General features: G+C 47.8%; 9 protein-coding genes across 9 annotated transcripts; 4 read left to right on the top strand and 5 right to left on the bottom strand.

Annotated features, from left to right (window-relative positions):
* Nucleotides 1-192: 192 nt before the first annotated feature.
* On the top strand, nucleotides 193-955 carry RSM25 (mitochondrial ribosomal small subunit component; the record flags this gene model as incomplete). Its single annotated transcript, XM_058497205.1, has 2 exons — nucleotides 193-563; nucleotides 616-955. 2 exons carry the CDS (start codon nucleotides 193-195, stop codon nucleotides 953-955), a joined length of 711 nt encoding a protein of 236 aa, XP_058353148.1.
* Nucleotides 956-1,255: 300 nt separating this feature from the next.
* Nucleotides 1,256-2,101, bottom strand: ALG14 (UDP-N-acetylglucosamine transferase subunit; the record flags this gene model as incomplete). The annotated part of the gene is made up of 2 exons (XM_058497204.1): nucleotides 1,256-1,993; nucleotides 2,042-2,101. The coding sequence occupies 2 exons, from the start codon at nucleotides 2,099-2,101 to the stop codon at nucleotides 1,256-1,258; spliced, it is 798 nt and encodes a 265-aa protein (XP_058353147.1).
* A 744-nt stretch (nucleotides 2,102-2,845) lies between these two features.
* On the bottom strand, nucleotides 2,846-3,985 carry ONS95_003873 (uncharacterized protein; the record flags this gene model as incomplete). Its single annotated transcript, XM_058497203.1, has 2 exons — nucleotides 2,846-3,399; nucleotides 3,448-3,985. 2 exons carry the CDS (start codon nucleotides 3,983-3,985, stop codon nucleotides 2,846-2,848), a joined length of 1,092 nt encoding a protein of 363 aa, XP_058353146.1.
* A 255-nt stretch (nucleotides 3,986-4,240) lies between these two features.
* Nucleotides 4,241-5,242, top strand: ONS95_003872 (uncharacterized protein). The gene is made up of 2 exons (XM_058497202.1): nucleotides 4,241-4,577; nucleotides 4,685-5,242. The coding sequence occupies exons 1-2, from the start codon at nucleotides 4,508-4,510 to the stop codon at nucleotides 5,035-5,037; spliced, it is 423 nt and encodes a 140-aa protein (XP_058353145.1). The 5' UTR covers nucleotides 4,241-4,507; the 3' UTR covers nucleotides 5,038-5,242.
* A 1,089-nt stretch (nucleotides 5,243-6,331) lies between these two features.
* Nucleotides 6,332-7,616, bottom strand: ONS95_003871 (uncharacterized protein; the record flags this gene model as incomplete). The annotated part of the gene is made up of 5 exons (XM_058497201.1): nucleotides 6,332-6,567; nucleotides 6,703-6,760; nucleotides 6,810-6,999; nucleotides 7,053-7,212; nucleotides 7,355-7,616. The coding sequence occupies 5 exons, from the start codon at nucleotides 7,614-7,616 to the stop codon at nucleotides 6,332-6,334; spliced, it is 906 nt and encodes a 301-aa protein (XP_058353144.1).
* Nucleotides 7,617-8,450: 834 nt separating this feature from the next.
* On the bottom strand, nucleotides 8,451-12,783 carry ONS95_003870 (uncharacterized protein). The gene is made up of 10 exons (XM_058497200.1): nucleotides 12,613-12,783; nucleotides 12,299-12,550; nucleotides 11,823-12,235; nucleotides 11,547-11,760; nucleotides 10,758-11,492; nucleotides 10,503-10,708; nucleotides 10,362-10,454; nucleotides 10,072-10,310; nucleotides 9,896-10,022; nucleotides 8,451-9,843 (listed from the first exon to the last, which is right to left on the bottom strand). Exons 1-10 carry the CDS (start codon nucleotides 12,679-12,681, stop codon nucleotides 8,922-8,924), a joined length of 3,270 nt encoding a protein of 1,089 aa, XP_058353143.1. The 5' UTR covers nucleotides 12,682-12,783; the 3' UTR covers nucleotides 8,451-8,921.
* On the top strand, nucleotides 12,720-15,440 carry ONS95_003869 (uncharacterized protein). The gene is made up of 3 exons (XM_058497199.1): nucleotides 12,720-13,460; nucleotides 13,515-14,333; nucleotides 14,381-15,440. Exons 1-3 carry the CDS (start codon nucleotides 13,332-13,334, stop codon nucleotides 15,176-15,178), a joined length of 1,746 nt encoding a protein of 581 aa, XP_058353142.1. The 5' UTR covers nucleotides 12,720-13,331; the 3' UTR covers nucleotides 15,179-15,440.
* A 2,151-nt stretch (nucleotides 15,441-17,591) lies between these two features.
* ONS95_003868 (uncharacterized protein) lies at nucleotides 17,592-20,378 on the top strand. The gene is made up of 5 exons (XM_058497198.1): nucleotides 17,592-17,865; nucleotides 17,957-18,169; nucleotides 18,276-18,446; nucleotides 18,784-19,109; nucleotides 19,230-20,378. The coding sequence occupies exons 1-5, from the start codon at nucleotides 17,703-17,705 to the stop codon at nucleotides 19,437-19,439; spliced, it is 1,083 nt and encodes a 360-aa protein (XP_058353141.1). The 5' UTR covers nucleotides 17,592-17,702; the 3' UTR covers nucleotides 19,440-20,378.
* Nucleotides 20,379-21,550: 1,172 nt separating this feature from the next.
* On the bottom strand, nucleotides 21,551-23,949 carry ONS95_003867 (uncharacterized protein; the record flags this gene model as incomplete). Its single annotated transcript, XM_058497197.1, has 3 exons — nucleotides 21,551-22,082; nucleotides 22,132-23,280; nucleotides 23,462-23,949. 3 exons carry the CDS (start codon nucleotides 23,947-23,949, stop codon nucleotides 21,551-21,553), a joined length of 2,169 nt encoding a protein of 722 aa, XP_058353140.1.
* Between the last annotated feature and the right edge of the window lie 224 nt (nucleotides 23,950-24,173).

Genomic DNA, 24,173 nt, shown 5'->3' with positions numbered 1-24,173 from the left:
CGACGGGGAATACTACAATATATTTTTTTGGCGGAACATGCCGGGGTTCTATTGTAAGTCTCAAATACAGTCCTCGTGGTCCGACAATCACCAACCTCAACCCTCACCCAGACATCGTATGTACATCGAATGCCTGCAAGGATCGCTTTCGAATACTGACATTCGGTATAGTTCTTTCACAGGTCTGGTACAATGAGGGGACTCAACTTAAAGCCCTCACGGGTCTACCAAACAGCATCGCAACTGCTTGAGACGGGGAGCATATCTCAAGCACCACCATGGTTCAAAACCATTGGATCAATTCCTCCATCAGAGATCCTCACCCGAACTCAGCCTGTACAGCACCGAGAAACAACCCGCAAGTCCAAGACTCGTAAACCCAGCAAGATGTTCAGACCCCAACCGATCGTGTACGAGGAGGACAAGTTACGGCTAGATTTCTATGGCGATCATCCATGGGAGCTGGCAAGGCCACGAATTGTGTTGGAGAATGATGGAAAGGATGGTCAGAAGTGCGATTGGAGCCAGATACAACAGCCAGGGAGACAGCTGAACGGAGAGAGGTAGGTCGCGATTGACATTCATCGCAATATTCAAGATCTAACAGCATGGAAGTGTGATTCAACGACAGCTCTGGCTTATCAACAACAAAGGGATGAGCAGTAACCAAGCATACGACGTAGCTCGCAAGGAATTCTATGCCCTGCGGCACGAGCAGGAGGTTGAGCGGAAGATACAGCACGAGGAAGCCTTGTGGACCGGAGCGTACTTCGGCAAGGGGGCCATCGAGATCGGTATGGAACTCGAGGATAAGGCATACGAGTCCTGGAAAGCTTGGGCTTTGAAGGAAGTTCAGGCTATGGCTATACAGAGAGACTCGGCATACACTGGAGTTGAGGCAGAAGAAGAGAGCGCTCCGGTTCCGGATGAGGAAGAGCCGGCGGCTCTGACATGATGGATGTTCGATAGATGATGTCTGGGTGATAGAGTGTACAATATCGGCCTGTCCCTGTATATGCAGACTTGTATATGGGGCAAATCGTTCCCTGCTTCGCTAATTTGGGTGATCTGGAAGTCTGATTCTCAGAAATCGATGCCACGATGTTCGTGGACTCGCTGTCTTTTCTGACGACAGTGATTCGGACGAGCTTCTCGGATTCGCGGGCATTGCGTCGGTATTTGAAGACACTTAGGCAATAGAGGAATATCAACGGTTTGTACATGTTTCTTGACAGCTCTGTGTACTGCAGAGAAGCTACTCCACCAGAAATCCCACCCAATCCACCTTCCTTTTCTTCCCATCTCCCTCCCCATTAATCCTCCTCGCCAACGCTTCCCACTGCACCAGAAATCTGTCACAAATACCCATCCTCAGCAGAACCTTTCCACTCAAACTCAGCGTCTTAACTCTCGCCCAACTTTCCACATAAATAGTCTTCATCTTCCCCACTGGTGCCACAGCCACAAACTTTAAAAACATAGCTGCTAATAGCACCATCACTGCCGTAGCTGGTCCATTCGTGATAATCACATCCGGGAACTCAAATGGCGTAGCTTTAGATGTCCGCGCTGTCTCGATCAGTGCGCGCAGACAGCCGATGAAGCACCATAAGGACGAGAATGGCGTGGTGTATAATGCTTGATGGATTTTCCTTGCTCGTGGTACAGTCTTCACATCCCAAGTTCCGGTATTTAGGCTTGTCTCTCCTGCTTTCGTAGGTTCATGGTCCTGCTCATGGTTTTGCTCTCCAAGCTTTTGCTTGGCTTGGATGGTCCGCTCGATTTCCAGTGCTTTTCCAGTTGAGAAACTGTCTCCTGACGATACAATGTAGGTTCGATGTGTGTATCTTCTGGGGTCTATGTCTCTCAGCAGGGACATCATCTCCGCTGTGTGTCCGCCGGAGCCTAAGACCACAACCATGTGCGAAACAGATGGCTTGGTGGGGTTCGAGCGCCGTCGAGAGGTTGAGGGAAGGATGTATAGAAGTCTAAGCTGTGTAGGATTAGCAACTACAGCCTGGGACTGGAACATGATTCTTACAAAGGCTGTAGGGACCAAAATGAGGAGCGCTGCTACTAGCAAGCGCAAGGCTGAGAGCATCGCGACAGGCACTTGATACTTTGTATTGCGCCGTAGGGCCTTTTGGCATGATAAGAAGTTGGCACAAATGAATCAAAGCTCATTGGTACTATGGCAGCGCTCTGAGTTCCGAGACATTGTGATGTGGTAGAGATGTTCGAAGACCTGGAGCTCTTTCGAATTGAAAACTGTCAAGTCTCGGAACTGTCGCTGATAAGAATACCCGATAAGAGCTACAAAGTACTCAATCTGGAGAGGAACTTTATGTAGACTATTTGAAATTAGGTTCTATCTAACAACTAGAAACGTGCTATCCTGTCATTTTTATTAAAATTGTATTCCTATTGGGTCTTCCGGTAGGGGTTGTAGTGGTGGAAAAGTCGCGAGGCTGTGACTTGATAAGGCTGAAACTCGGGAACTTGTCTAACATTAATGATCTTAGTGTGACATTACCAACATCCCATTGAAATCTTCACTTGTTCTATGGAATACATTTAGAAAGTCATGTTGGCCATGTATAAAGCGCTACCTTGATCACAAGCATGAGATGAATGCATTCTCTAAATGAGATTAATGCATTATCTAAATGACGCTACGGAACGACGACCCAGGAAAGCCCATTCATTAATCAATCAAGGACTCGCCTCCCTTCCCATAATGCTTGCTTGAAATGCCCAACGCCATGCTACGTTTTGAATTATAGTTGTCCAAACTTAATACAGAGAAAGAGACGACAGGTAAGAAATGAGTTGGATCGGGATCTATTTAATAACTCCTCGACACTCCCATACTATCCAGCCGCCTACAGCTCTTCATCTCCATCTTCCGCGCCCTAGCCATCATCTCGCCATCCTGGTAGAACCAGCCTTGCGCTTGGTTTACCATGTCCTGTCGAGCGGCTTCTTCTCGCTGGCATTGCAAGTTCAGTTCTTGTACGAAGTGGATTTCTGCTGACTGGTCGAGTTTGGAGAATTGAGATGGTGTGTAACCTTCTACTTCTGTGGGATTTAAGAAATAGTCAACTTTCCATTTCCGTGTATGACGATGCATGGTATGTGGTGGAACAGCGCTGTCGAATCGCATCGATGGGCCTGGAGCTGTTGTTCCAGAGAAAAGTGATGAGAGTAGTGGTAGTACCAGGATGAACAGTAACGGCAGAAGACCCATAAGCGTCTGTTGGAGCGAAGCTGGTGGTGGTTCTGGCGCATTGGGATCTCTCGGTCTTCTTCTCGGTCTTGCTCCTCCAAACTGATGAACCCTGATTCCAGGTCCTCCTCCCATATTGAATACGAAGCCTGGCCCATTGTCGAATCCTCCACCTAGAAAATATCAGTACTATGTCATGACAATCCATTTGTGAAACTTACCACCAAATGGACCGAATCCTCCTCCAAGTCCACCACCACCAAAGAATCTACTGAACATCTCCTCGGGACTTATCTCCTCTTCCCACATGGACCCTCCACCGCCACCACCGCCCCTAGGCGTACCTCTCGAGAAACCAGAAAATGGACTTTGCTGGGGCGCACCCCCTCCAAATCTACTATCCGGATCCCCACCATGCCTATCAAACTTCGCCCTCTTCTCCTTGTCCCCTAAGATCCCAAAAGCCCTACTAACCATCTTAAAGCACTCGTCCGCATGTTCATGGCCATTCTTATCCGGATGTGTCAGCAAACTGATCTTTCTGTACGCCTTCTTGATATCGGTGTCCGTACACGTCGTCTTAACAGCCTCGAGGTTTAAGATGTCGTAAAAGGCCAGTGGGTTGCATTTCCGTATCCGCAAGATCTCGCGCCTATGCTCTTCCTTCACTTCTTTGTCTTGGTTTCCCTGCTTGTGTTCGCGCGATCGCGCAGAGCCATTGGGATTCGCATCAGCGCCGGAGGCAGTTGCTGCGGGCATTGCGCAGCGATGTAATGGTAAGTTCCCAGGACTGGAGAGCTGAGTGAGAAACTGGATGGACGACTTCGGGGGGTACGATGGATTGTTTGTCGTCGTTGGAGGGGATATTTTTTGGGTTATGGCCAGATGCACAGGACTTGGCTGTCCCCATTTGTTGCTTGGTCTTGGGCTGATCGATAAGTACGGTCACATGTTACTTACCCTAGCGAACACAAAAGCAGCCATAAAAACTTTCTAATCTTTAATTGAAAGCATGTTGTACCGAATGAAATCAAAATTTCTCGTGGAGTTATCTTCAAAATGTGCATCCACTTTTGGTTGAGCTTCCGGTTTTCATACATTCCTCTTTTACCTGATCTTCAAGTGCTTCCTGGAGCAAGTCGCAGCGCCGCTTTTCGGACTACCTAGCTCTGAGCCTAACGAGGCTCAATGACGATGTTTAGTTTACTTTCTCCAGCTTGACATTTCTCCCAAGTTCAACAGTCAGAAACCAAACCAATTCAATACACAAAATAGCCCACCATGTCGTCCGAAGTCCCAGACAAAGAAGAGGTCAAAAAGGCTTCTATATCCTACGCAATGGATTGGGGCAGTAAGTCCAGCCTTCTCAGCCTTCTCACTTCCACGCTTTCACTAGCAGCTTCAATTCCCTTTCATTATCTTTCCTCCTCCTCGACCTACTTGACTAACCCCTCGTAGAATCTCCCCTTCCTCCAACTCTCCTTGCGACCCTAATCACCGCCCTCCACGCGCGCCCCTTTCAACCTCTCCCAATGCTCTTCCCGCCCGTTCTCCTCTTCAGCGCCTACCTCAACCTCTCATCCTACCAAGTCGACTCCGCAGGCCTGACAGCCGCCTGGTCCGGTCTGTACCTCCTGCTCGCGAGACGTCGAAAGGTCGCAGGATCGAGCTTTAGCTCGAGGATTGGAAACAAGTTTGGCGCGAGAGGGTTGACGAGGGGTTCGGCGATGATGCTGGCGGGTGCAAATGTGTTGGGGTGTGGTGTTACGTATGTCTTTGGGAGGAGGAGTGCGGAGGGAAGAGCGCCGTAGGTGGAATGTTGAGTTCTGGAAGTATAACTGTTATGCTGGGTCTGCCGTATTGGATCATGCGTAGGGCAGGCAAGGAAGAGTTTTGTATGCTTTGTGTGAAATATCAGACCACATGGTCACGAAAAGAGGAAGGGATGGGGCAAATAAATTTATGGAGAAATGGTTGTATTTGTTAAATGTTGGATGTAAGGATGTGATCACGAGGGATCTTGTAGAAAGCATCGGGCAGGGCAAAGTCAAGGACTGTATTCTTCTTATTTGTACAGAATTATGTTTCTTATTGCTTTATTGCATGACTATACATCCATTATTTCGATATTATGTTAGATTCCCTCCCGAGGATGTCGCTGTAATTTCTTTCCTACCTCTCATGCCAGGACATCAAGATATCCAATTTCATTGAAATATTGAGTCTCCATGCACGGTTAAAAAATGCCCTTACCTGATGAAATACCCACCTTGATCTTCAGCGCTTCGTGACTTTTCCGAAGCTGAATCATGCTATATTAAACAAGTCCAACCAGATGCAAGGACTTGCATCCTTGACTTCAGCCCAGATGCTGAAGTGATGGCAAAATCTTGTGCTCGACTCTGTTTCATTTCTCTTGCCTGTCTATTCGCAAATTCTGCTGGTAGGAGTCTGGCAGCACTGTAAGTATGCTTAGTAGAAGAATTAGCTCCTGTTTGTTGCAAATATATCTTGCTGCATAGTGCATGTTCAGAAATTCTGCAAGTCTTTCATTGAATGTCTTGGAAGTACTGAGTCTGTCCAAAAACAGCTTTGAACAGGCTGACACAGGTCATGTGAATATTCGTCAATGGCCTGAGAAGTGAAAGATGGTGCTGTACTGTGACGAGCGGATAAGGTGCTCCATCCAAGCCAGTGAAGTGTGGCAGCAAGAGTTCTGTATTAGCCACATCATCACCCACACTGTTGGCACACGTTCAAGACGCATGCATACACACGAGCCAAAGCTCAGAAAGCAAGATGTCTTTTTGTACACGAGCGCACTCCCTTCCTGATCCGAAGAGAATTGCCCAAAGTAGTGACAAAAGAAACGAAAAGTTGTCAAGTCTATGCCGCCCGCGGATTCTCTCCACCAACTCCGTGCGTCTTGCAGGACATCCGTTGACCGCCGACGGCTTTCTAATCCCAATGACCTTGGTTCTGTTGGTAACGCCATTAACCTATAGCAAGCGAGCAAGTAAAATTTGTGAAACACCATCACACCATGCTTATGACCTTTCCCAATATGTGTAAGAACTCCGATCCTTTTGCGCGTCAAATCAAAAGTTAGGCGGCCAAGCTCCAACTACTAGCCCAAGACAGACTTCCGATCCAAATTATTAGTACAGTGGCTGCCAGAACGAAGAATCTTAAAAATTTCCGATCTCGGTCGGTGATGCTGCTTGTTGTGGCTGGTCTCGTGAAGAGGTTTTCCAGACTCGAGACTTTATAGCTGGTGATGTAGTTGACATCGCACTCTCGGACCTTGGGCTCCGCATAACCACGATATTCTTCGAGTATGGCTGTTATCATATCAGCTCTGTTCCGGTAGAAGTGTAGTTTTGAGCTTTTGATGCATGAAACTTGCGCTGGAGTCAAGTTCCGGGTATCCAAAGCAAACCTCTTGACGCGGAAATGGGAAAGCAAGCCGCACATACCTTCGACATCCCAGCGAGCAACATGACGAATAACGCCAACAGCACAACCAGTTCGATGCTTGATGCCAATCAGCTTTTGTCTGCACTGTCAACGATGTTGATAATACCTTTCCGTGGTTACAGTGGATGAGAATTGGATGGTTAGCCTCATCGAGGACAACCTCCATGATCGATTGCATAAGCTCCTGGGTGATGTCGACTTTCTTGGTGCCAGGCATATCAATGACCTTGTGTTGGATTTGATTGTTCTTGAGGAAACCCTTGAACTCAGAGGTTAAGTCCTTCTTGACTAGAGAGCTGTCACGAGCATCAGCACGCAGTCCGGCAGGGTTTGCTGGACCTTTACTGACATGACTGTCTTCAAATTCAGGGACTGTAAGTACTGAAAATCTTCCACCATGGGCCAACTGCTCCGGTATATCTTGCCGGTCACAACAACGCCAAAATTGAGCGGGCGGCCGTCTTCCTTTGCCTTGGTGGAGACTTTGGCTGCTTGGAGACTCTCGGTGACTACTTGGATATCAGCAAGGCTGTACGCAGAGTTGATTGTGAGGCTTGGAGTAGGCATAGCCCTAACGGGTTGCTGCAGGTCCAGGCCTGGGCAGACAGATAGGGGAATACCATGCCAGACCACGAGAGAGTCAAAACTTACTATGTAGATCGATATCTTCGGAGTTGATTGGGAATATGTCGAGACTCCGTCCTACGTTGACCATTGTCTGTTGTGTACTCTCACCTCCTGCAATTGGGCTCTTTGACTTGAACTGGTGTGCCGCCTTCTCGATATTGTCCACGCTGCTCTCCCTCGAGCTGGCCGACATTGTAATACTGCTTCTGTCGACGAACTCCTGCTCCTCTACAAAGGTCCTGGTTGATCTTCTCGACATCTCGCTTTTGATCTCAGTCAAACTCATCGTATTCTTGCGCAGACACCCTCCACTTATTGTGATCGATCGGACGTAGCTGTCGTCTTCGAAGCTGGAATTGCGACTGGGGCAGTCCCCTTCCAATGCAGACACCCGCCTGGACAGAATCTCTTAAAGGAGACCGCGGGCAACGCGTTGCATATTGAATTGGATTGAAGGCATGATGGATTGTCTTCTGTCCGCAGGAGGCTGATGGTGTCGAAGGTTGGATGTTGAAGGTCAGAGGTTGTAGAGTGAAAGAGAGAGTGTGAGAGAGCAGGCAGGCAATTATTGAGGATAGGTTTTCCGGAAATCGCCCTTGGTGTGCGATCTCATGGCATGGCTAATTGTCTCTCGGTCCCAGATTTTGAGAAGTGAGGTTGCGGACGTTGGCTCGAAGTCTAAGAGAAGCGGATAGTCACAAGCGTGCAGCCTAGAGCCTCACACCCACACCATACTGACTTGCAGATGCACAATTGCTGGGAGATGGGGAATTTTGCGGATCAAGTCTTGCAGAGGATGAAGGGGAAAGGATTGATTGATTGACAGTGTCAAGTCAATGGGGCTGTTTGGGAGATAGCAAGGATGACTAGGTCTCCACGGTGACAAAGGGACGAACGAGGCTGACGCTGACATCCAAAAGTGGCGATAGAAGCAGGTGGTTTTCGCGAAATTGCCGGGCTTAGCGGAGTGCACGAGTGCAGCTCGAGTGCAGCTGGAGTGCAGCTGCAATTGGTGACGGGACACTGGGGCAGCCTTGCCAGGAGGGTCTCGGGTCACCAGTGTCACTACATCACCATGCATGCAGACCGGTACCTACTTGCTGTATGCAGCAATTATGCAGGTGATTATGCATTCCAGGGTCTGGGTCTCAACAGCAAAAAGAAATGTCATTTGTTTTATTTGTTATTCAAAGCTCTATCCAGGTTATCTTTACACCCGGAGCACTTTGCCACATTTAATCAAAGACTACTTGATCTCCGCAACTTGTGACTCTATATGTGTGGTGTGATTAACAAAGACATCAACCTATTCATGACCCCGAAACTTTGCCTTCCTGGGGATGAGTAGGTCATCGTTCGCAAGTGGACAAGCTGGTCATATCGCAAGCACTGAGGACCTACGCCAAGAAATTCAATTCGCTCAGTTGTCATAATTGCTGCTGTTGGTGGGCATCTGTCCCACCGAGGTGCCCTTTTTGGATGAAGTCATGTCAACCCTCCATTCCAACCACAGCTATGCATAATTGTTTCGAAAGAACGCCGCAACGCACCAACTCCAACATGATGTAACACCCCGAGCACCCATCGTCTATTATTCTGTAGTTTCCATTGCCGTAGTCTCCGGTACTGTGGCTTGGGATGCTTGAAGTCTTGCTGCTCTGGCCGCCTCTCTTGTCTCCGCTCTCCATGCCTCGATTCTGGCCTGCAGCTCAGGCTGGGGAATCACATCCTCGATCCTAAGTGGTGCACGACTGTACGGGTCGTTTGGATCACTGAGAAGGTGACTGCGAATCGTACTGCGGTCCAGGATGGTCCTGCTGACAGGCAACATGACAGGATCCGTCATCAACGTTGCCATCAGTGGATCCATGAACTCTTCAGGAGGCTCGCCCATGTCCTCGTCTTCCTGCTCATCGTTTAATCTTGCAATTCTGAAGCGTTCTTTGAGCTTCTCGAAAGCAGCAATGTCCTCGCCGGATCTGAGGCTGTATCGAGTGATGATGCGTATTGCCGCGTCGAAATTTTCTGGCTTGTAAGAGCGACCATCACGGGCAACCGCCACGATGAAAGCCTCTGAGACTGAAAGATTAAGATAGATGTCGAAAAATTCACCCAAGAGAGTCTTGGGTTGAAAAGCGTACTTCTTAGGTTCATCAACTTTCAAGTTTGCTGACTTTGGTCCAACCAGAGTATCAAGAGTGTAATTAAGCATAGCAGCCACACGATCCACAATTTCTGGCATCGTGAAAGAAGCGCTCAACGTTTTGGTGAACAGTTTCATCATGGACACTGTTTCGTTGGTCAATTGCATGTAAGATTGTGCTTGGCTTTCTGCAGATGCAAGCTCCTCTTCTTTGGTACTTCGCTCCTCAGCGGTCAAACTAGAGTGAGGATTTCTCAGCTCTTGTTGAAGGTCATGGATCTTTGGGAATTTCGTAAGAGCTTCATCCAGGACGTAGGTGACATCATTCAAAAGCAGATTAACGAATCGAAGGAAGAAATCGATATTTGTTCTGGAGATGATTAGAAATAGTCAATTTGAAGTCCGTTTCCGCATTGGCTTACCTGCTTTCCTGAGTTAATCGCTGTTTGTAGACATCATTCGTCCATATGCATTTGATGACTTGGAAGATCTCATAGCGGATATTGAACTTGTCATAGAACTGAGTATGTGCTCCTGTAGACTCAACCTCTGTGGATAACGTCAGTGAAAGATTAATGATGATGTTATTGTTTCTTACCGATGTAGAATTTCATCAAAGCATGGAGCAAATGATCGTTGGCGAATTTTAGGCCAATCAACGAATCTCCCAGGACGCCTTTGGTTCGGTGATAGACGGGCCAGGTACCGTTGAAGAGAAGAGAGACGAGTTTTGCCTTGAGGTATGGGTTCTTGATATAGTCGGAATTGGTCAGGAAAGTGATACAAAGAGCAATGAGCTCATCTCCCACTGCTGAGATCATAACATCGGGGATGTATCTGCAACGAATTAATGAAAAGCTCAATAGCTTAAGAATCGCGAAAACTCACCTGAAGACGAAGTTGAAATTTCCAACAATATCTTCAAGGACGTATTCGGGCAAATACTTAAAAGCATCCGGCTGCTCATCTGGTAAAGGCAATCTTCAATCCATTAGCAATATTCGCTAAGGAGCGATGAGTAAAGCTTACTGAATAGTCTTGTCTGGCGTGTAACTAGAAGACGTTGCAACTCTTAAAAGCCAAACAGTGACAACTCTCATGAACATCAGAGACTTCGCTTGCATGACCTTGTCAAAAAGAACACCTTCAATGGCAAACTTGAGAGACATTGACTTGTCCAGAACGTCATTGAATCTTCTTAGTTGTTCCTCAAATCGGGCCATATTCATTGGTGACTAAACACGTTAGGTTGCTTTCAGACTCCAAATCTTTCACTAAACTCACATTGGCAAATTTTGGTCGCTCTGCTTCCAATTCCGCCACCTTCCCTGTCAAATACTTGATGTCCTTGTCAAGAGACTTGAGCATGCTGTTTGTAGCCTCACTGCCGTAATGGTGTGCAGCAAGAGTTAGGAAGAAGACCTCGGATATGAAATTAGACGTGCCAGAAACCTCAACATCGTAGTACTCATCGGAGGCAGTTTGGTCGGCATTCAGCTTGGTCTCTTCTTTGATATCAACTCGTGGTTTTCGTCTTAGGTACTCAACATCAATTCGGTCAACCTTTGAGAACATGGTATCCATGAAAGGTTCACACAACCCATCGAGAACCACTGTAACATTCATCAAGAAACCGTCTGTAGACAGTTGGGCAGCATCTGGTCGGATAGCTCGGCGTTTATGATTTGAGTTTACGATATACGCAAACCATTGTAATGTCTGGTTCTTTGCTTCAGGGCTAGCACGCACGAGCTGATTGACGATATCAAGCAGATCTCTCTGGTGAGCTTGTAGAGTCAATCTCAACGCATCTTGTGAGTTATGGATATGTCTCTTATCCATGGTCTTTGGTCCGGCAAAGTATTCCTTCGTCACTTCAGGCTGGAGAGGGGAGATCCGGAAGAAGGGACCTAAGATAGTGTGCTTTTCAATACCAGGTGCTGAGGTCGCCATCTGGAACGAGGGGTCCATCGCAATAGCAGTGGCAATCGGCTTAAACTGGCAAAGCCCTTTAAGTGCCTGTAACGACCCGGTTAATTTCCAATCGAGGCTGCAAGAGTTGAGAAGGCTTACATTGACATGTGGCTTGTAGTTGTCGTTCATAGTCATATTTGAGAGCTGCAGACTGATGCCCGAGACTGCCTTTGTGATCATTGGCTTGACGGTTTCATCCTCTTCAAATCTGCTAACTAACTCAGTTAAGAAATCGGGGCAGATACCCATGTCTTCTCCGCCCTCGAATAGTAAATATGGTGTAAGAGAGTCAGTCGCAGGATTTGGGTTACGGCTAAATAGTGCTGTTAGTTTAACAAAAGTTCTGAACTGTATACCATTTTCGGCACCACTGACCCATATAATTCTGGCATTTCTACAGCAAAGATGCAGTAGCTCATGCACAATCTCTTTGCCTCCTTTAATATTGCATCTTTGGCACCCGCATATCCCCTAAGACCCTTGGACGCTTTCACTACTCTCTTCCAGCAAGGAAGTAGGTAATCCAATATCGATTTATTGTTCGGTAATGTCGAACCAGCCTCGAGAAGCGCAGAATCAAGTCGATCTTTCGTCAAAAGGACCGGAACCTCCTCATCTAGCAACTCCTGCCTCAAACTCGGCAAGTAGATGAGCTTATGAGATCCTTCAGTTCGGTGCTCTGGGTCCAATGTAATCCGGAAAATGTTGCTCAAACTTCTATTCTCCCACTGCTCGATAGGCTCGTCGGTCGCTGGGATGGTCGTGGTTCGAGGTGGGGGAGGACTTGTCTGCGAGTCGATTTCAGCCCGCTTTCTCTTTAGAGTTGAAGCAGCCGTATCAGGAGTTCTTACTGTGGATGAAGCGGAAGTCATGTTCGCGGCACGGGCTTGTGCGCCCAATTTCGTGAATGGATTGGGATTATCAGCCGGTTTTGGGGAAGGCACTGCTTTCGCTATCTGAATCTTTTTCGAGACTTGAGTGGACTCAGTCGAAGGAGCGTTTTCCGGTGCAGGAGAAGATGATGACGAGACTCCCATTTTCTCTCCTTCGGCTTTAGGAGTCGGGGCTGGACCTGAAAGCTTCTCCATGCGTCGCTTTCGGATCTGTAATCAACAAAGTTAGCCACTTCGAAGGTCTCCACCCCATCTAAACAACCTTGCCTTACCTGGTCCATCTTCTCCTTATCTGGGGCCTCTGGCACATTCGTAGCAGGAGGTTGGGGATCGTTCTCCATGGTGGGCAAATGTGCAACAATGTTGTGATGCGAAATGGTTAGGGCAATGCGGGTTTATTGTTGGACGGCAGAGTGAAGGTAGGTAGAGTCGTCTGTCGTCCACGACAATGGTAGCCTTACGGGCTGCGGCGTGTTGTGTTGTGACGTTCAAGCGAAGGCGGTGGAAGCGATAAGCTAATCGCCGCGCCGCTGAAGCGACAGGGATTCAGAGGCAGGCAGGCAGGCTGGCAGGCTGGCAGGCTGGACTGGCTGAAGGAGAATTAAAAAGTTGACTGCTTTAAATTAAAGGCAAGCAAGCTTGAGCCCAGGTAAAAGCTTCTCGCTTTTCCAAAAGGCGGTCCAGGTAAAGAGCTGAAGCTGTTACATGCCATTATTAATCAACACGGTCATTTCATTGCAGATCTGCTCTGCATATATCATTCTGCTCTGCCTAAGGTACAACCAGCACGCGAGTGAGGCTGGCTCGAGAAATTCACTCCACTGGCTTGGCTGACTTTCATTGGTGAGGCTGAACTCGACTTGACCTGACCTGACTGGAACCAGCAACAATCCCGTGTCGTTGTCTTTGTTTTGCTCGCATTCATTGTTTCCTCCCGGTTATCCCTCTTGCACTTTTTGTTGGACTTTGTATTGCGGAGCATCATGACCCAATGGCTCCTGTCCGCGGCCGTCGCAAGCAACTCATCTGCTTCTATTGCAACACTCGGTCCGGCATCAGGTACAATGGCAACAGACAATGGGAATGTGCATACTGCGACGCCCAGAACTATCTCGACGAGGTAAGTGCCGTCGTGCATACACGAGTTACGCAGCATACTAAATATCTTCTTCAGAATGGAGATATCACCGATCCACCGGTAGCTACAGAGCTGGCAGCCCCAGCGAATCTGCAATACTCAACGCGCCCAGTTTCCCCCGAGCACCTAGAGCACGATATATTTTGCGCGACATGTCTGAAGAATCAGCACATTGTGGCCACGGCTATTGCTGAATATCCATTCGACACAGATACACGCCGCCCCGGCTACTTGCAAGATGAGCAGGAATTCAATAAATACAAAGCAGGGCTCGAACATCGATTCCCTCAAGTCTGTCGAGATTGCGAGCCTAAAGTCCTTTCGCAGATGCGCCAGGCCGGCAAGACTGCCAAAACAGACCATTTGCGCCGGATGATGGAAAAGTCGAGAGAAGCCAGATCAGCGCCGGCCAAGAGCGCATCGTGGTTTGGAATCGTTTTGTTCTTGACTCGGTTACTCTGGTATATTAGCCTTGGCGGGCAATTGCTCTGGGACACCGCTCACCTCGTGGAATGGGGTCTGATCGAGGACAAGCTGGATGCTCAGCTGTCGTCGTCAGTAGCGCCCATACTACCACTTGTTATGGCATTTGTCAACATCTGCAGCACCAAATCTTGGGCTCGCAATAGTTTGATCTGTGGCTTCGCATCAGCGTGGTGGAATCCGGAGTTCGACCCGGTAACAAAAAATTTCAGGAAGCGTCTCAAGGGTTTCGACATTTGGTATACTCGTCAAACAATAGCGATCGTTCTACGATCGCTCCTCTATTATATCATAGTGAAGAATAAGCTTGGTGGTCAAAGTGCACCACCAACAATATTAGCACACGTCTGCTCTTTGTTTGCAGTTGGATCCGTACGTCAAAGAATACAGTTTCAAAGAGCCATTGCTAACCTTTGCAGTTTTACACAACGGCAAGGAACGCCTTCAAAGTCGACCGGGCACCTCTGTGGAAGAAAACGCCCGAGAAACTGGCCAGCACCGAACCAAGTCAGATTTCAGGTTCTCCGAATTCTCCCAGGGGTATAGAATCTCTGGGAGAACTCCTAGATGAAATTTCACGAGATGCTCGTCCAACGATTTCCGAATCACCCGAGCCAGAGCCCATGACTGGTTCATCTCAACGCTTCAACCTACCTCCAGAATCCCAAGCACGTAACCCAGCGCGCTTTCAAAAATCCAACCCTCAGCAACATAACCCGCAAGTAAGAATACCATACGAAAATGATGAGATGGAATGGTTACCAACCGTACCTCAAACCTCATCCTTCCGCGTTTTCACACCTCCATCACAGCCACAAACGGCTCAAAAATTCAATGAATCGCCTGTCGGCGACAAAGCGTCACCATTTTGGTACAAAGTCCCACCAGCTCCTATTACGCCAGCTCATCGACTTCGCAACCCACCAAACAAGCCAACATTCGTATCCCAACAAGTGAAAGAAAATTTCTTCACTACCAAATCATCAACGAGCTTCAGCATCCATCCAGAGAGAAGCCGTATAGACATGAAGCAGCAGTCGCTTTTTGTTCCTGAAAAGCCGAGCCCAGAAGGAGATTTGCTCTCAGGCATGATGGGTTCGATATCCATAAGTGAGGGAGATGCCCCAAGGAGTAAGGAAGTTTCGCACAGAATTGGCATGGCTTCGTTAGGAGTCGCGGCTGTGGGTCTAGCATCCTGGTGTTTGTACCAGTTTTGAGTTTTCGAAGATCAGGGTACATATTGATTGCATTGTATTGGATGGATACATAATCTGTTGATAGATAATGAATGACGTCTTGACCATGAACTTGTGTTGCGAGGAGTAAAGGGAACTTTGACAGACTTGACAGCCTCTAGACGTAACTGAAATATAATAATAGCCGTGAAGCGAACAGCTTCTGTACACTGTTGACCTACAGAGCTTTCACTAATTTGCTCATTTGCTTTCGCTGCAAGAGTCTGTGCAAGTATCATACCCACCCAGTTGTTCTTATTAAGTAGTCAGGAACCCAATTGGATTTGACTCCATTGGATACAGCACCGTCTTGAGTTCGGTTGCGAGGCAACATTTGAAAGTGTGTACAAAACATCGATGTCATGTGGACACCTAGGTAGGGTGGCATCACAGGTATCGAGGATATTTAGGATGCACTTCGCTTACCTGATACCCATTCCTGGCATCCTGGGCTTACTTGAATGTCCGATGGTGAGTTGAATCAAGGTTGCAATTCTGGCTCGTCTCTTGACTCAGATATGGAGACAACATATCGTTCCAGACTCGATTCGAGTCTTCCACAAATGGAGGAAAGCGAGGCATGTAAGTTCCGTTTCCCACCGAAGAGCCGGCTACCTGGATACACATATTTCTTGCTCTCCTCTCTACTCCCGGTATCTTTGTTGTCTTTCTGTCTAGGAAGAGCGCTGTAACATGACAGTGCACACAAAGGGGTATGCGGCTCCGGGAAACCCAATTTTAGCTGAGAGGTTGTTGGTGGGTGCTTGTCGTCGATGCTCTTCGTGCCTTCCCATTTTAAATTCGTTGTTAAAACATGCTGGTAATAAACGGCACAAGGTTCAATAATCTTCTCAACAATGCGAGAAGTTATGAGGTTACATTGGGTCCGTGGCGCTCTTCAAAGTAGAGCATCTGTGTAGTAGTATTCGTATAGACACTTTAGATCTTTGTGCAATTCACTTTGGGATTGTATTTTGGTACATGTTGTTTACTCGTCGTCCGGGAAGAATGAATGGACAGCTTTATGGACGAATGACTTTATTCTGGAGATATTTAAGCAGGAGTAGATGCTGGTGATCATTGTCAAGATGCCCACAATACTTGAACGAATTATGGCGCTACTCATTGCTGTAGTTACAGCTTTCCCAAAGAAAATCATAGCTTTAAGAAGCTTTATGTTTAGTCAACTTGGTTGATATTCCCTATACCATAGAATCCCATTTAAGTCATCGAGAAGCAGCACGCAACCGCGTTGTTGAGACAGATATTGCCCTCATATTATCGAGGAAGCTGAGTGAAAGAGACATATGCAATAAGCAGGATACAATCAACGGGTGTTTCGAGAACGCGACTGCCAGTCTTCTAACCCCCCGACACGAGGATGAAGGTGCCCCATACAGGCGCGCAATGTCGTCCTTTCTGCAACAATACCTGGGTAGGATGACGAGAAATTGTTTGTGTAACCAAGTAAGCAGATATATCAACATGAACAGCAGCAGGCAGCCGCTCTATGGTCGAGCGGTCTGGGCAAACTGTGTTCATGGTCCGTGGAGATCTCACGGATCATAGTGTGGATCGATGGCGAGTTTGGCAATTCGACAAATAGCAACAAAATCAACAAACGACTTAAAAAGCAAAACCCTTAGAAAAGCAGGGTTTTTCTTTCCCCCTTGTGGGTTTCTTTTGCTTCTCTTACTTACTATTTTGTTTCATATCTCTCTTAAAAAATATTTCAGTACTACGAGTAAGCCCCTAGCGATGAAAGTCAGGGATGAGTAGGCAAAGAGCGTAGAGATCTTGATAAAACACTTAGCCGATCGAGATAGCCTGGAATCACATCAAATGAACATGCTAGCAACCTTCCTACATTCCAGTTCGTGTTACATAGAGTGGAAGGCTTTCGCGCAGCACTTGGTGATAGTGTGGGCTGGAAGTCATCTACATAGACACGAATACTGATACCAGATACAATCTAAACATCCGGTTGGCATCTACCTGTATGTACCTGGATTTTGCAGAAGGCAATTGCATATGGGGGCTTCTCGTTGGAGAACGGATGAATCAGAGCCCGGGCTGAATTTTGGATTGAGGGGTAGTGATCACCTGAACACCAGCTAGTAAATGTTGTAGCTTGAGCATCATTGAATCAGACTGGTTGTCTTTCAAAGTAGATGTTCGAATTTAGACATGTATCCTAATTACCTCATGACAACGAAAGAAAACAAACATTGTTGTCTCGCTTAAGTTGAAACGATATGAAAAGGGGTTCGGTTAAATCTCGCCCGAAAACCGAAGTGGAAGGTGGGGTGGAGACATAGCGAGCGGTAAAAGCAGCACATGCAGAAGACCTGAGGATTTCAAAACCCAGACAAAAGTGGATTCAACTTGACGACTTTTGTCACAGCTTGCACAACTGGAGAACATCACCACAACATTTCAAGCCGCTTCTGCTCTCCTGCATAGCTTACTCCGCCTCTCAGCCTCCAAATCTCGCACATCATTCGCAATGCAGGGGCCATTACAAGTCGAGCAGATTTCCACAGTCACTGCTGACGAGGAATCAGAGATCCCTCGCTATGATCCATCAATCTACTCAACGCCGTTCTCACAATTACCCAACCCAAAGCGGGTATGGCTTGGGTCGCCTTCCTCCCCACTAGAAGGTCTAGGTACATTCACCATGTTTCTCCACTCTCGATATGCGTATTGACTGGTGAACTCCTTCAAATTATATTTTGTAGATACACTGACTTGAATCAGGTCGTCTCTCACTCCTTACTCCAGAAGTTGTGTCCGCAGCGGCAGCTTCTGAGATCAAGACTGGGACACGAGTCGGATTGGGCTGGGACATGACCAAGCTCGAGCACTCTCAATTCGGGAGACAGAAGTGTGGGCATACCATTATTCCACTTACATTTCCCGGCGGAGCTGGGTTTGGTGCTGGTTTTGATGATGTGTACTCCATGAATCCTCGTACGTATTGTCTTTCCACCTTTCAAGCAGAGTATTAGTCTGTTCCACCACAGTAGTATTTTGTACGAGACATCAGCTGTAATATAAACTTCTGACAGTATAACAGAACAAAGTAGCCAGTGGGACGGTTTCCGACACTATTCCCAACCGAGAGAGCCAAAAGGTTCCTCGAACTCCCCAGATAGAGTCTTCTACGGCGGAACTACCAAAGAGGAGATCATGGATACGAGCAACCATCGAATTGGCATTCAACATTGGGCAAGTGAGGGAATCGCTGGTGAGTGTTCAGATTTGTGTAAATCTAAGATTTTGTAGCATTATTTTTTTTTTGGAAATGTTTGTCGGGCTTGCTCCAGGAAAAAGTCCGCCGGAATGTTTCTTGCAAGGATGCGGACATACGTCTACCATTGCGGACTATATGCACATATCCATCTAGAAATTGGACAATTATGAAGTCCCTGGGACCGGGATGGTTCTTCCGTTCCTGTAGACAAGCTTCAGATATACGTCTTCAGATCTACGTAGATCCAAGCTGCTCTGGATCTACTTCAAGCCTGGCGTAGCCCTACAATCAGCCGCAAGCCTAAGTCGAGTACATCAACTGACTATTATAGGCCGCGGGATCCTTCTAGACTATCAACTTTGGGCAGCTTCACAGAGTCCCCGGATAACCTACTCTAACTTTTCCACTCACGCCATCACCTTCACCAACATTGTCGCCATGTGCAAATATTTCAACGTAACACCGCAGAAAGGTGACGTGCTCTTCATCCGCATGGGTGTCATACCCGAATGGGATAACTACACAACGACCCAAAAGCAAGATTATGCTGCACTAAAAGAGCCCGAACACGCAGGTGTAGAAGCCTGTATCGAGGTTCTGGAGTGGCTTTGGGACAGCGGTATCTCAGCTGTGGCTGGGGATGCTATCTCATGGGAGGTACGTTGAACAGACTAGCTCTACACTTTTATCGTCGACGCAGCTGTGCCGCGTTTTGGCGTACGGAACGATTGACATGCCGGAACTATTGATGCTGACAGCAACATCCTACCGGGACAGGTCTTCCCAACTCCTGGCGCCATCTCAATGCACGAATATCTTCTAGCTGGATGGGGTATGCCTATCGGTAAGCACATTTCTCATCTCCGCTTTATTCCCTCCCAGTCTCCCGTTACTCCGCTTCGCTTCCTTCAAAATCTTGTCAACAGTGAGATTGGCGTGCGAGATCGAATCTTTGTATGGAAGGAGCAACGTGGAGAGGAGATATGACTAACTCCTTCTTCTTCTTCTAAAGGCGAGATTTTCGATCTCGAAGCCCTGTCAAAGACATGCCAAGAGCTAAATCGCTATTCCTTCTTCATCACATCAATGCCACTCAACATGCCAGGCGGGGTGAGCAGCCCACCAAACGCTATGGCCATCTTCTAGATAGCATAAGAAGACAACTCTAAACATTTTCAAATATCCGACCTATCAGAACCAATAGATGTTGTATTTGGTAAAATACTTTACCTCCTAGTCATGTTAAAGCTGAATAGCAGTTGGAGTTTCCAATACGATACAGAACCTACATAACGTTTGAGACACGGGACCGGGACCGGGACCGGGACCGGGAAGCGCGGAGTCGGCTCCCACGGTCAGACCAAGGCGTAATCGTAAACTAGTGTGGAGAACCGCATGCAGCGGCAGGTTCGCCATTAGAGTTCAGCCTTGCATGCGAGCATGCAACCAGGTGAGGGGATAGGGGACCAAGCCATTCCGTAATAGGAAAACCTCTGCGAGTTTACCGTAGGGCTGTCGAGGCTGTCAGTCAGAAGTCATCCAGCCGCCAAGAGAAGGGTAAGCTAGCGACATGTAAGTCGTCCGAAGCGGCAACAAAGAGACTTTCTCCTTCCAAGTCATACCCTTCCCGCATAAACTCTATTAGAGCAAAAAGATCCTTCTGGATTTCTGGGTCCACCTGCAGATCTGGTCTTGGCCGGTATTCAGGTCGCTTGACCCCGCGTCGGGTTCTTTTGGGGAACTTGGAAGATGCAGGCGATGCAGGCAGATATTGCCGGTGCATAAACCACGAGGTGGTGGACAAGAGCCCAAGATAGCTGCGCATCTGCTTGCTGTAACCAGCATAGCGAGGGAAGATCTGTCGCCGAAGATCGCGTTCCATCCTTGGTTTGGAGAGCGCCGGCTTGTTAGCGTAGCCTTGTCGTCAAAAGCTGCCTCGGGGGGAGAATGCCGTCCCAACCTTGGATCTTGGACGCACCCTGGTGAAAACAAAACCGGAATTTTTGAAATTCTTAAAAGCAGTGCAAACATGGACATACTGTATGGTCTTGCGAGTCCGCAGATACCTACCCTTGGCAGACCCAAGAGGAGAACACTAGGCGAAGCGAGACTGCTCGCAACTCCAAACAACCGACATACCAAGATCATGATAGGTATCTACGTAAATGAACATGAGAGAATAATATACCTCCGGATGAAGGCAAACTCTTATCCGTGCTATTGCACTAGCGCTCACAAGCCCAAATCGAAGTTCGGATGTATCGTTCCTTGCTTTCGTTTCCTAAGTGCCAAGAGCAACTATCCACTAACTGATTATGCCACTCTTCCAAGACTGACAGAGTTAACACATGACAGAGTATACAGACACGGATCAATAAGTAACTGGACGAGTGATCACTAATATCTTGCCCCTCGCAAAGCGCAGAGGCCAACATCACCGATGGGTCGTAGAAGAGGAAATTTTGTGATTTTGTTTGGGGTCTGCGTGATTGCATCACGTTGGTATCGTATCTCTTTTCATTATTTTTTAGATAAACAGGCAGATTTCTGATCAGTTTGGTCAGTGAGTGCCAGAGGTGCAAGCAAGCCAGCGGCCAGCAGCCAGCAGAAAGTGATACGAGCGAAAACAAACGCAGTAGCCCAGTTGCTGCGTGATGTAAGCTTGTAATTCCTTCCTGAAATCCGCACTCTGACTCCGTATGTCGCACCATCTCAGTCCCATCCCAACCCGTGCCCTTAAACCCCTTCCCTGCTAACAAAAAACGGTGTTTTTTGTCGTGATAAATCATGAACCATGCGCCTATGCAGTCCTGCGATGCAGCCTTTCCTCCATTTCCGTGAAGGTATATAGAATGTGTGGAAATAACGAGAAAATGCGATATGCGATATGCCCAATGCAAGTGTATGTCGTAACATAATATGACAAATGATGCAAGCGATGCATGAGAGCCGTGAACCGGGTATCTTGTGTATGGCCGTTGAAAGACGTCCTCTCTTCTCTTTTGATGGTCCTTGTTTTCGTTCTTTTTTTCCTCTTAAATATTTCCAAATCCATCGAATCCGAAGCATGTGGTGTATGACCTTCTTCACGATTCTTCTCAAATGATTTCATCCTCCTCGCTAATTCTACCTACTCTTGGCCCGGCAGGGCTCACTCGTTCGGGACCTCGGATCGGCTCCGGAAGTGGCTCGTCTTTCATACATGCATTCTCTAGCATATTGGTCCATTTACCGCTAGTGCCTGCGTGACTGTGCTTCAGATGCTGCCTGAAATGATCTGCTCTGAAGAACTTTTTGGCGTGGTTGCACTCGCCGAACTTGTGCATTTCCTGAAGATGGCCGATCCGAATTTCCCAATCCTGGTCATTTGCAATAGCAATCGGTTGTCCTGATATCGAGGGAGACGAGATTCCTGACCGTGGAAAATCTTCTCCACAATAGCCGCATGTGTCAGCTTCGTTAGGCCGATTTGGAGAATTATGGAACGCTGCGGCGTAGCCTGATAACGCTGCACAGGACCAGGAATGGCGCCTAAGATGAAGGGAGTTTTGATGTCGCTCAGCCTCATTTTTATTCTTGAAGCGGTTCCGACAGTATGCACATTCGTACTGCTTTTCTTGCTCGTGTGCACTAAATGCGAGGTCAGCATGTGAAGAAATCTCGGGATGGGATATAATACGTCAGCTCTTCCTGTGAATCAAATTTCTTTGGTTTCTTTGGGCAACATTCGCACATGTAAACACCATGCAGTTTGGGAGGGCTGTCGTGCTTAGAAGTTCCAAGGCTTTCGGATAGTTTCCGAGAGGTCATCAGAGGGCGGGACTCGGACAGGGCCCGATTATGATTTGTTCTTGACAAGGAGCCGCGCGGACTCAGGTTCAATGACAACGAGGTTACATATGGTGAGTCTGACATGTCTGACCCAGCATTTGAAATACCACCAGGAGAAATTCCTCCAGGAGAGAGTCGTCCATAAGAGCTCATGCTCGTGATACTACTTGCAGTCACCGAAAGTGTTGAAGCATACGAGTTATTCCTTGGCGCTGAGGCTGTTGATGACACTGAACCAGAATTCGAGTGGAAACGAGGGCTGGGAGAAGCTCGTGATGCAGACTCTCTCCGTCTGTATAGATCGCTCGCGCTACCGACAGTGTGCAGAGAGTGACCATCGTCACCTGGTGGAGAGGAAGCACGTCTTTTCTGACCAACGGTTGCGCCAGGGGAGTATCCTTCATGGCGGTTAGAGTAGTCGTCAATATGTAGTCGTCTAAAACCAGTATCCTCCATAGGAAAATCATCATGTTCCGGAGTGATCCTCTGATCATAACTCTCCCTAGACCTACTAGTCACTGAAGAGGCGTCATCATTGATATTCATGATAGGAATGCTTCCTGAACACCTTATGTACGGGACGGGAGACCTGTCCGAATCCGCATCGTTTGGCGATCTGTGATCATACGGGCTCTGCATGCTGAATCTTGGGTATGGATTGCCGGGCGAGATGGCAGATGATAGGGGCGTGTCGGCCCATCTACTCAGCGGGCTTTCGACAAGCCCCGGTCTTCCTGGAAGGATCGGAAGTGACAATGGTTTCAATTGAGTAGGATATCTGTGCTCATGCACGCGAGATGTTGGGGATACGTCGTTGACAGACGAGCTGAAGCTGGGTTTTGGGTGTCCTTTGGGAGGTGTTGTGTTGTCAGATCCCCTCCTAGCATCGAGCTTCTGTATTTGGGTTCTATCAAATGCTTGAGCATTACTCTGGTATTTATCGTGGACAGAACTTTGAAAACTCTGAAAGCTTGGTAAGGATTCTTGGTTTCTGGATCTAGAAGAGGATTGTTAATACGGCTATGTCTACTGGGCGCTGGGTAGCCGACAATAGGGTACTCGTTCTGGGCGAGAATTTTCGCGAGACTTCTCAACCTAACCCTAACGGCAATGAAGAAAGGAGTATACACTGCTGGTAGGAATAATCGGATCGTGTTGAAGGAAATCGCAAAACTGACTTATTCGACCACACGCTCGCTCCCAAACTCTCATATCCTTCATCTCTTTGATATTGGCCCTCCCTTGAATCTGATTTTAAAGTCGAGATAGAACTTCCACGGCGTTGGAAATCCGATTGTTCGTCGAGCATCCTGCTTCTACCCATGTCACTACCGGTTCCGCCATGTAAGCTGGAGCCTTGTGGAATAGATGCCGTCGCCTTGCCCCAATCTCTACTGTCGGTATGCGAATTGCCCCATTGCCATGCAATATCAGGCCCATTGTGTCCACCATCTGCAATGTCCGCCAAATGTCGTGGTGGGGGAAGCGGTGGGGGGACGAATTCTCGAGTGTTCGGTATTGACATTGGAATCGAAGACGGTCTTGGAGATGACGCTGAATTGTACGAGCTGGACCTGTTCGACTTTCGATACATCTCAGATGGGTCGTGTATTTGAATCTGAGGGAGGCTTCCCATAGGCCTGGCTCCTCGATGGGGTATCTCCATGTTGAAAGGGATCGCGTTGCTTGCCACTTGCTGAAAAGAATGCACAGTTGTTACCGTAAGCACTCTAGTCCACGAATTCCTACGAAGTTTGCGTCCTCGGGTGGCGGTGGTCTTTCGGGAGATCCGATATGGACGAGGAAATGAAGGCGAACATAGATATCGATTCCAACAAGAAATGTACAGCAAAGAAAGTGAGAATACCGCCGGATAAGTCGAAGAAAGCT

Source organism: Cadophora gregata (genome assembly GCF_030347475.1).
Source record: "Cadophora gregata isolate MNR1 chromosome Unknown scaffold_13, whole genome shotgun sequence".
In the NCBI taxonomy this organism is placed as follows: Eukaryota; Fungi; Ascomycota; class Leotiomycetes; order Helotiales; family Ploettnerulaceae; genus Cadophora; species Cadophora gregata.
The sequence above is the reverse complement of the archived record's forward strand: the minus strand, read 5'-3'. Positions and strand labels throughout refer to the sequence as shown.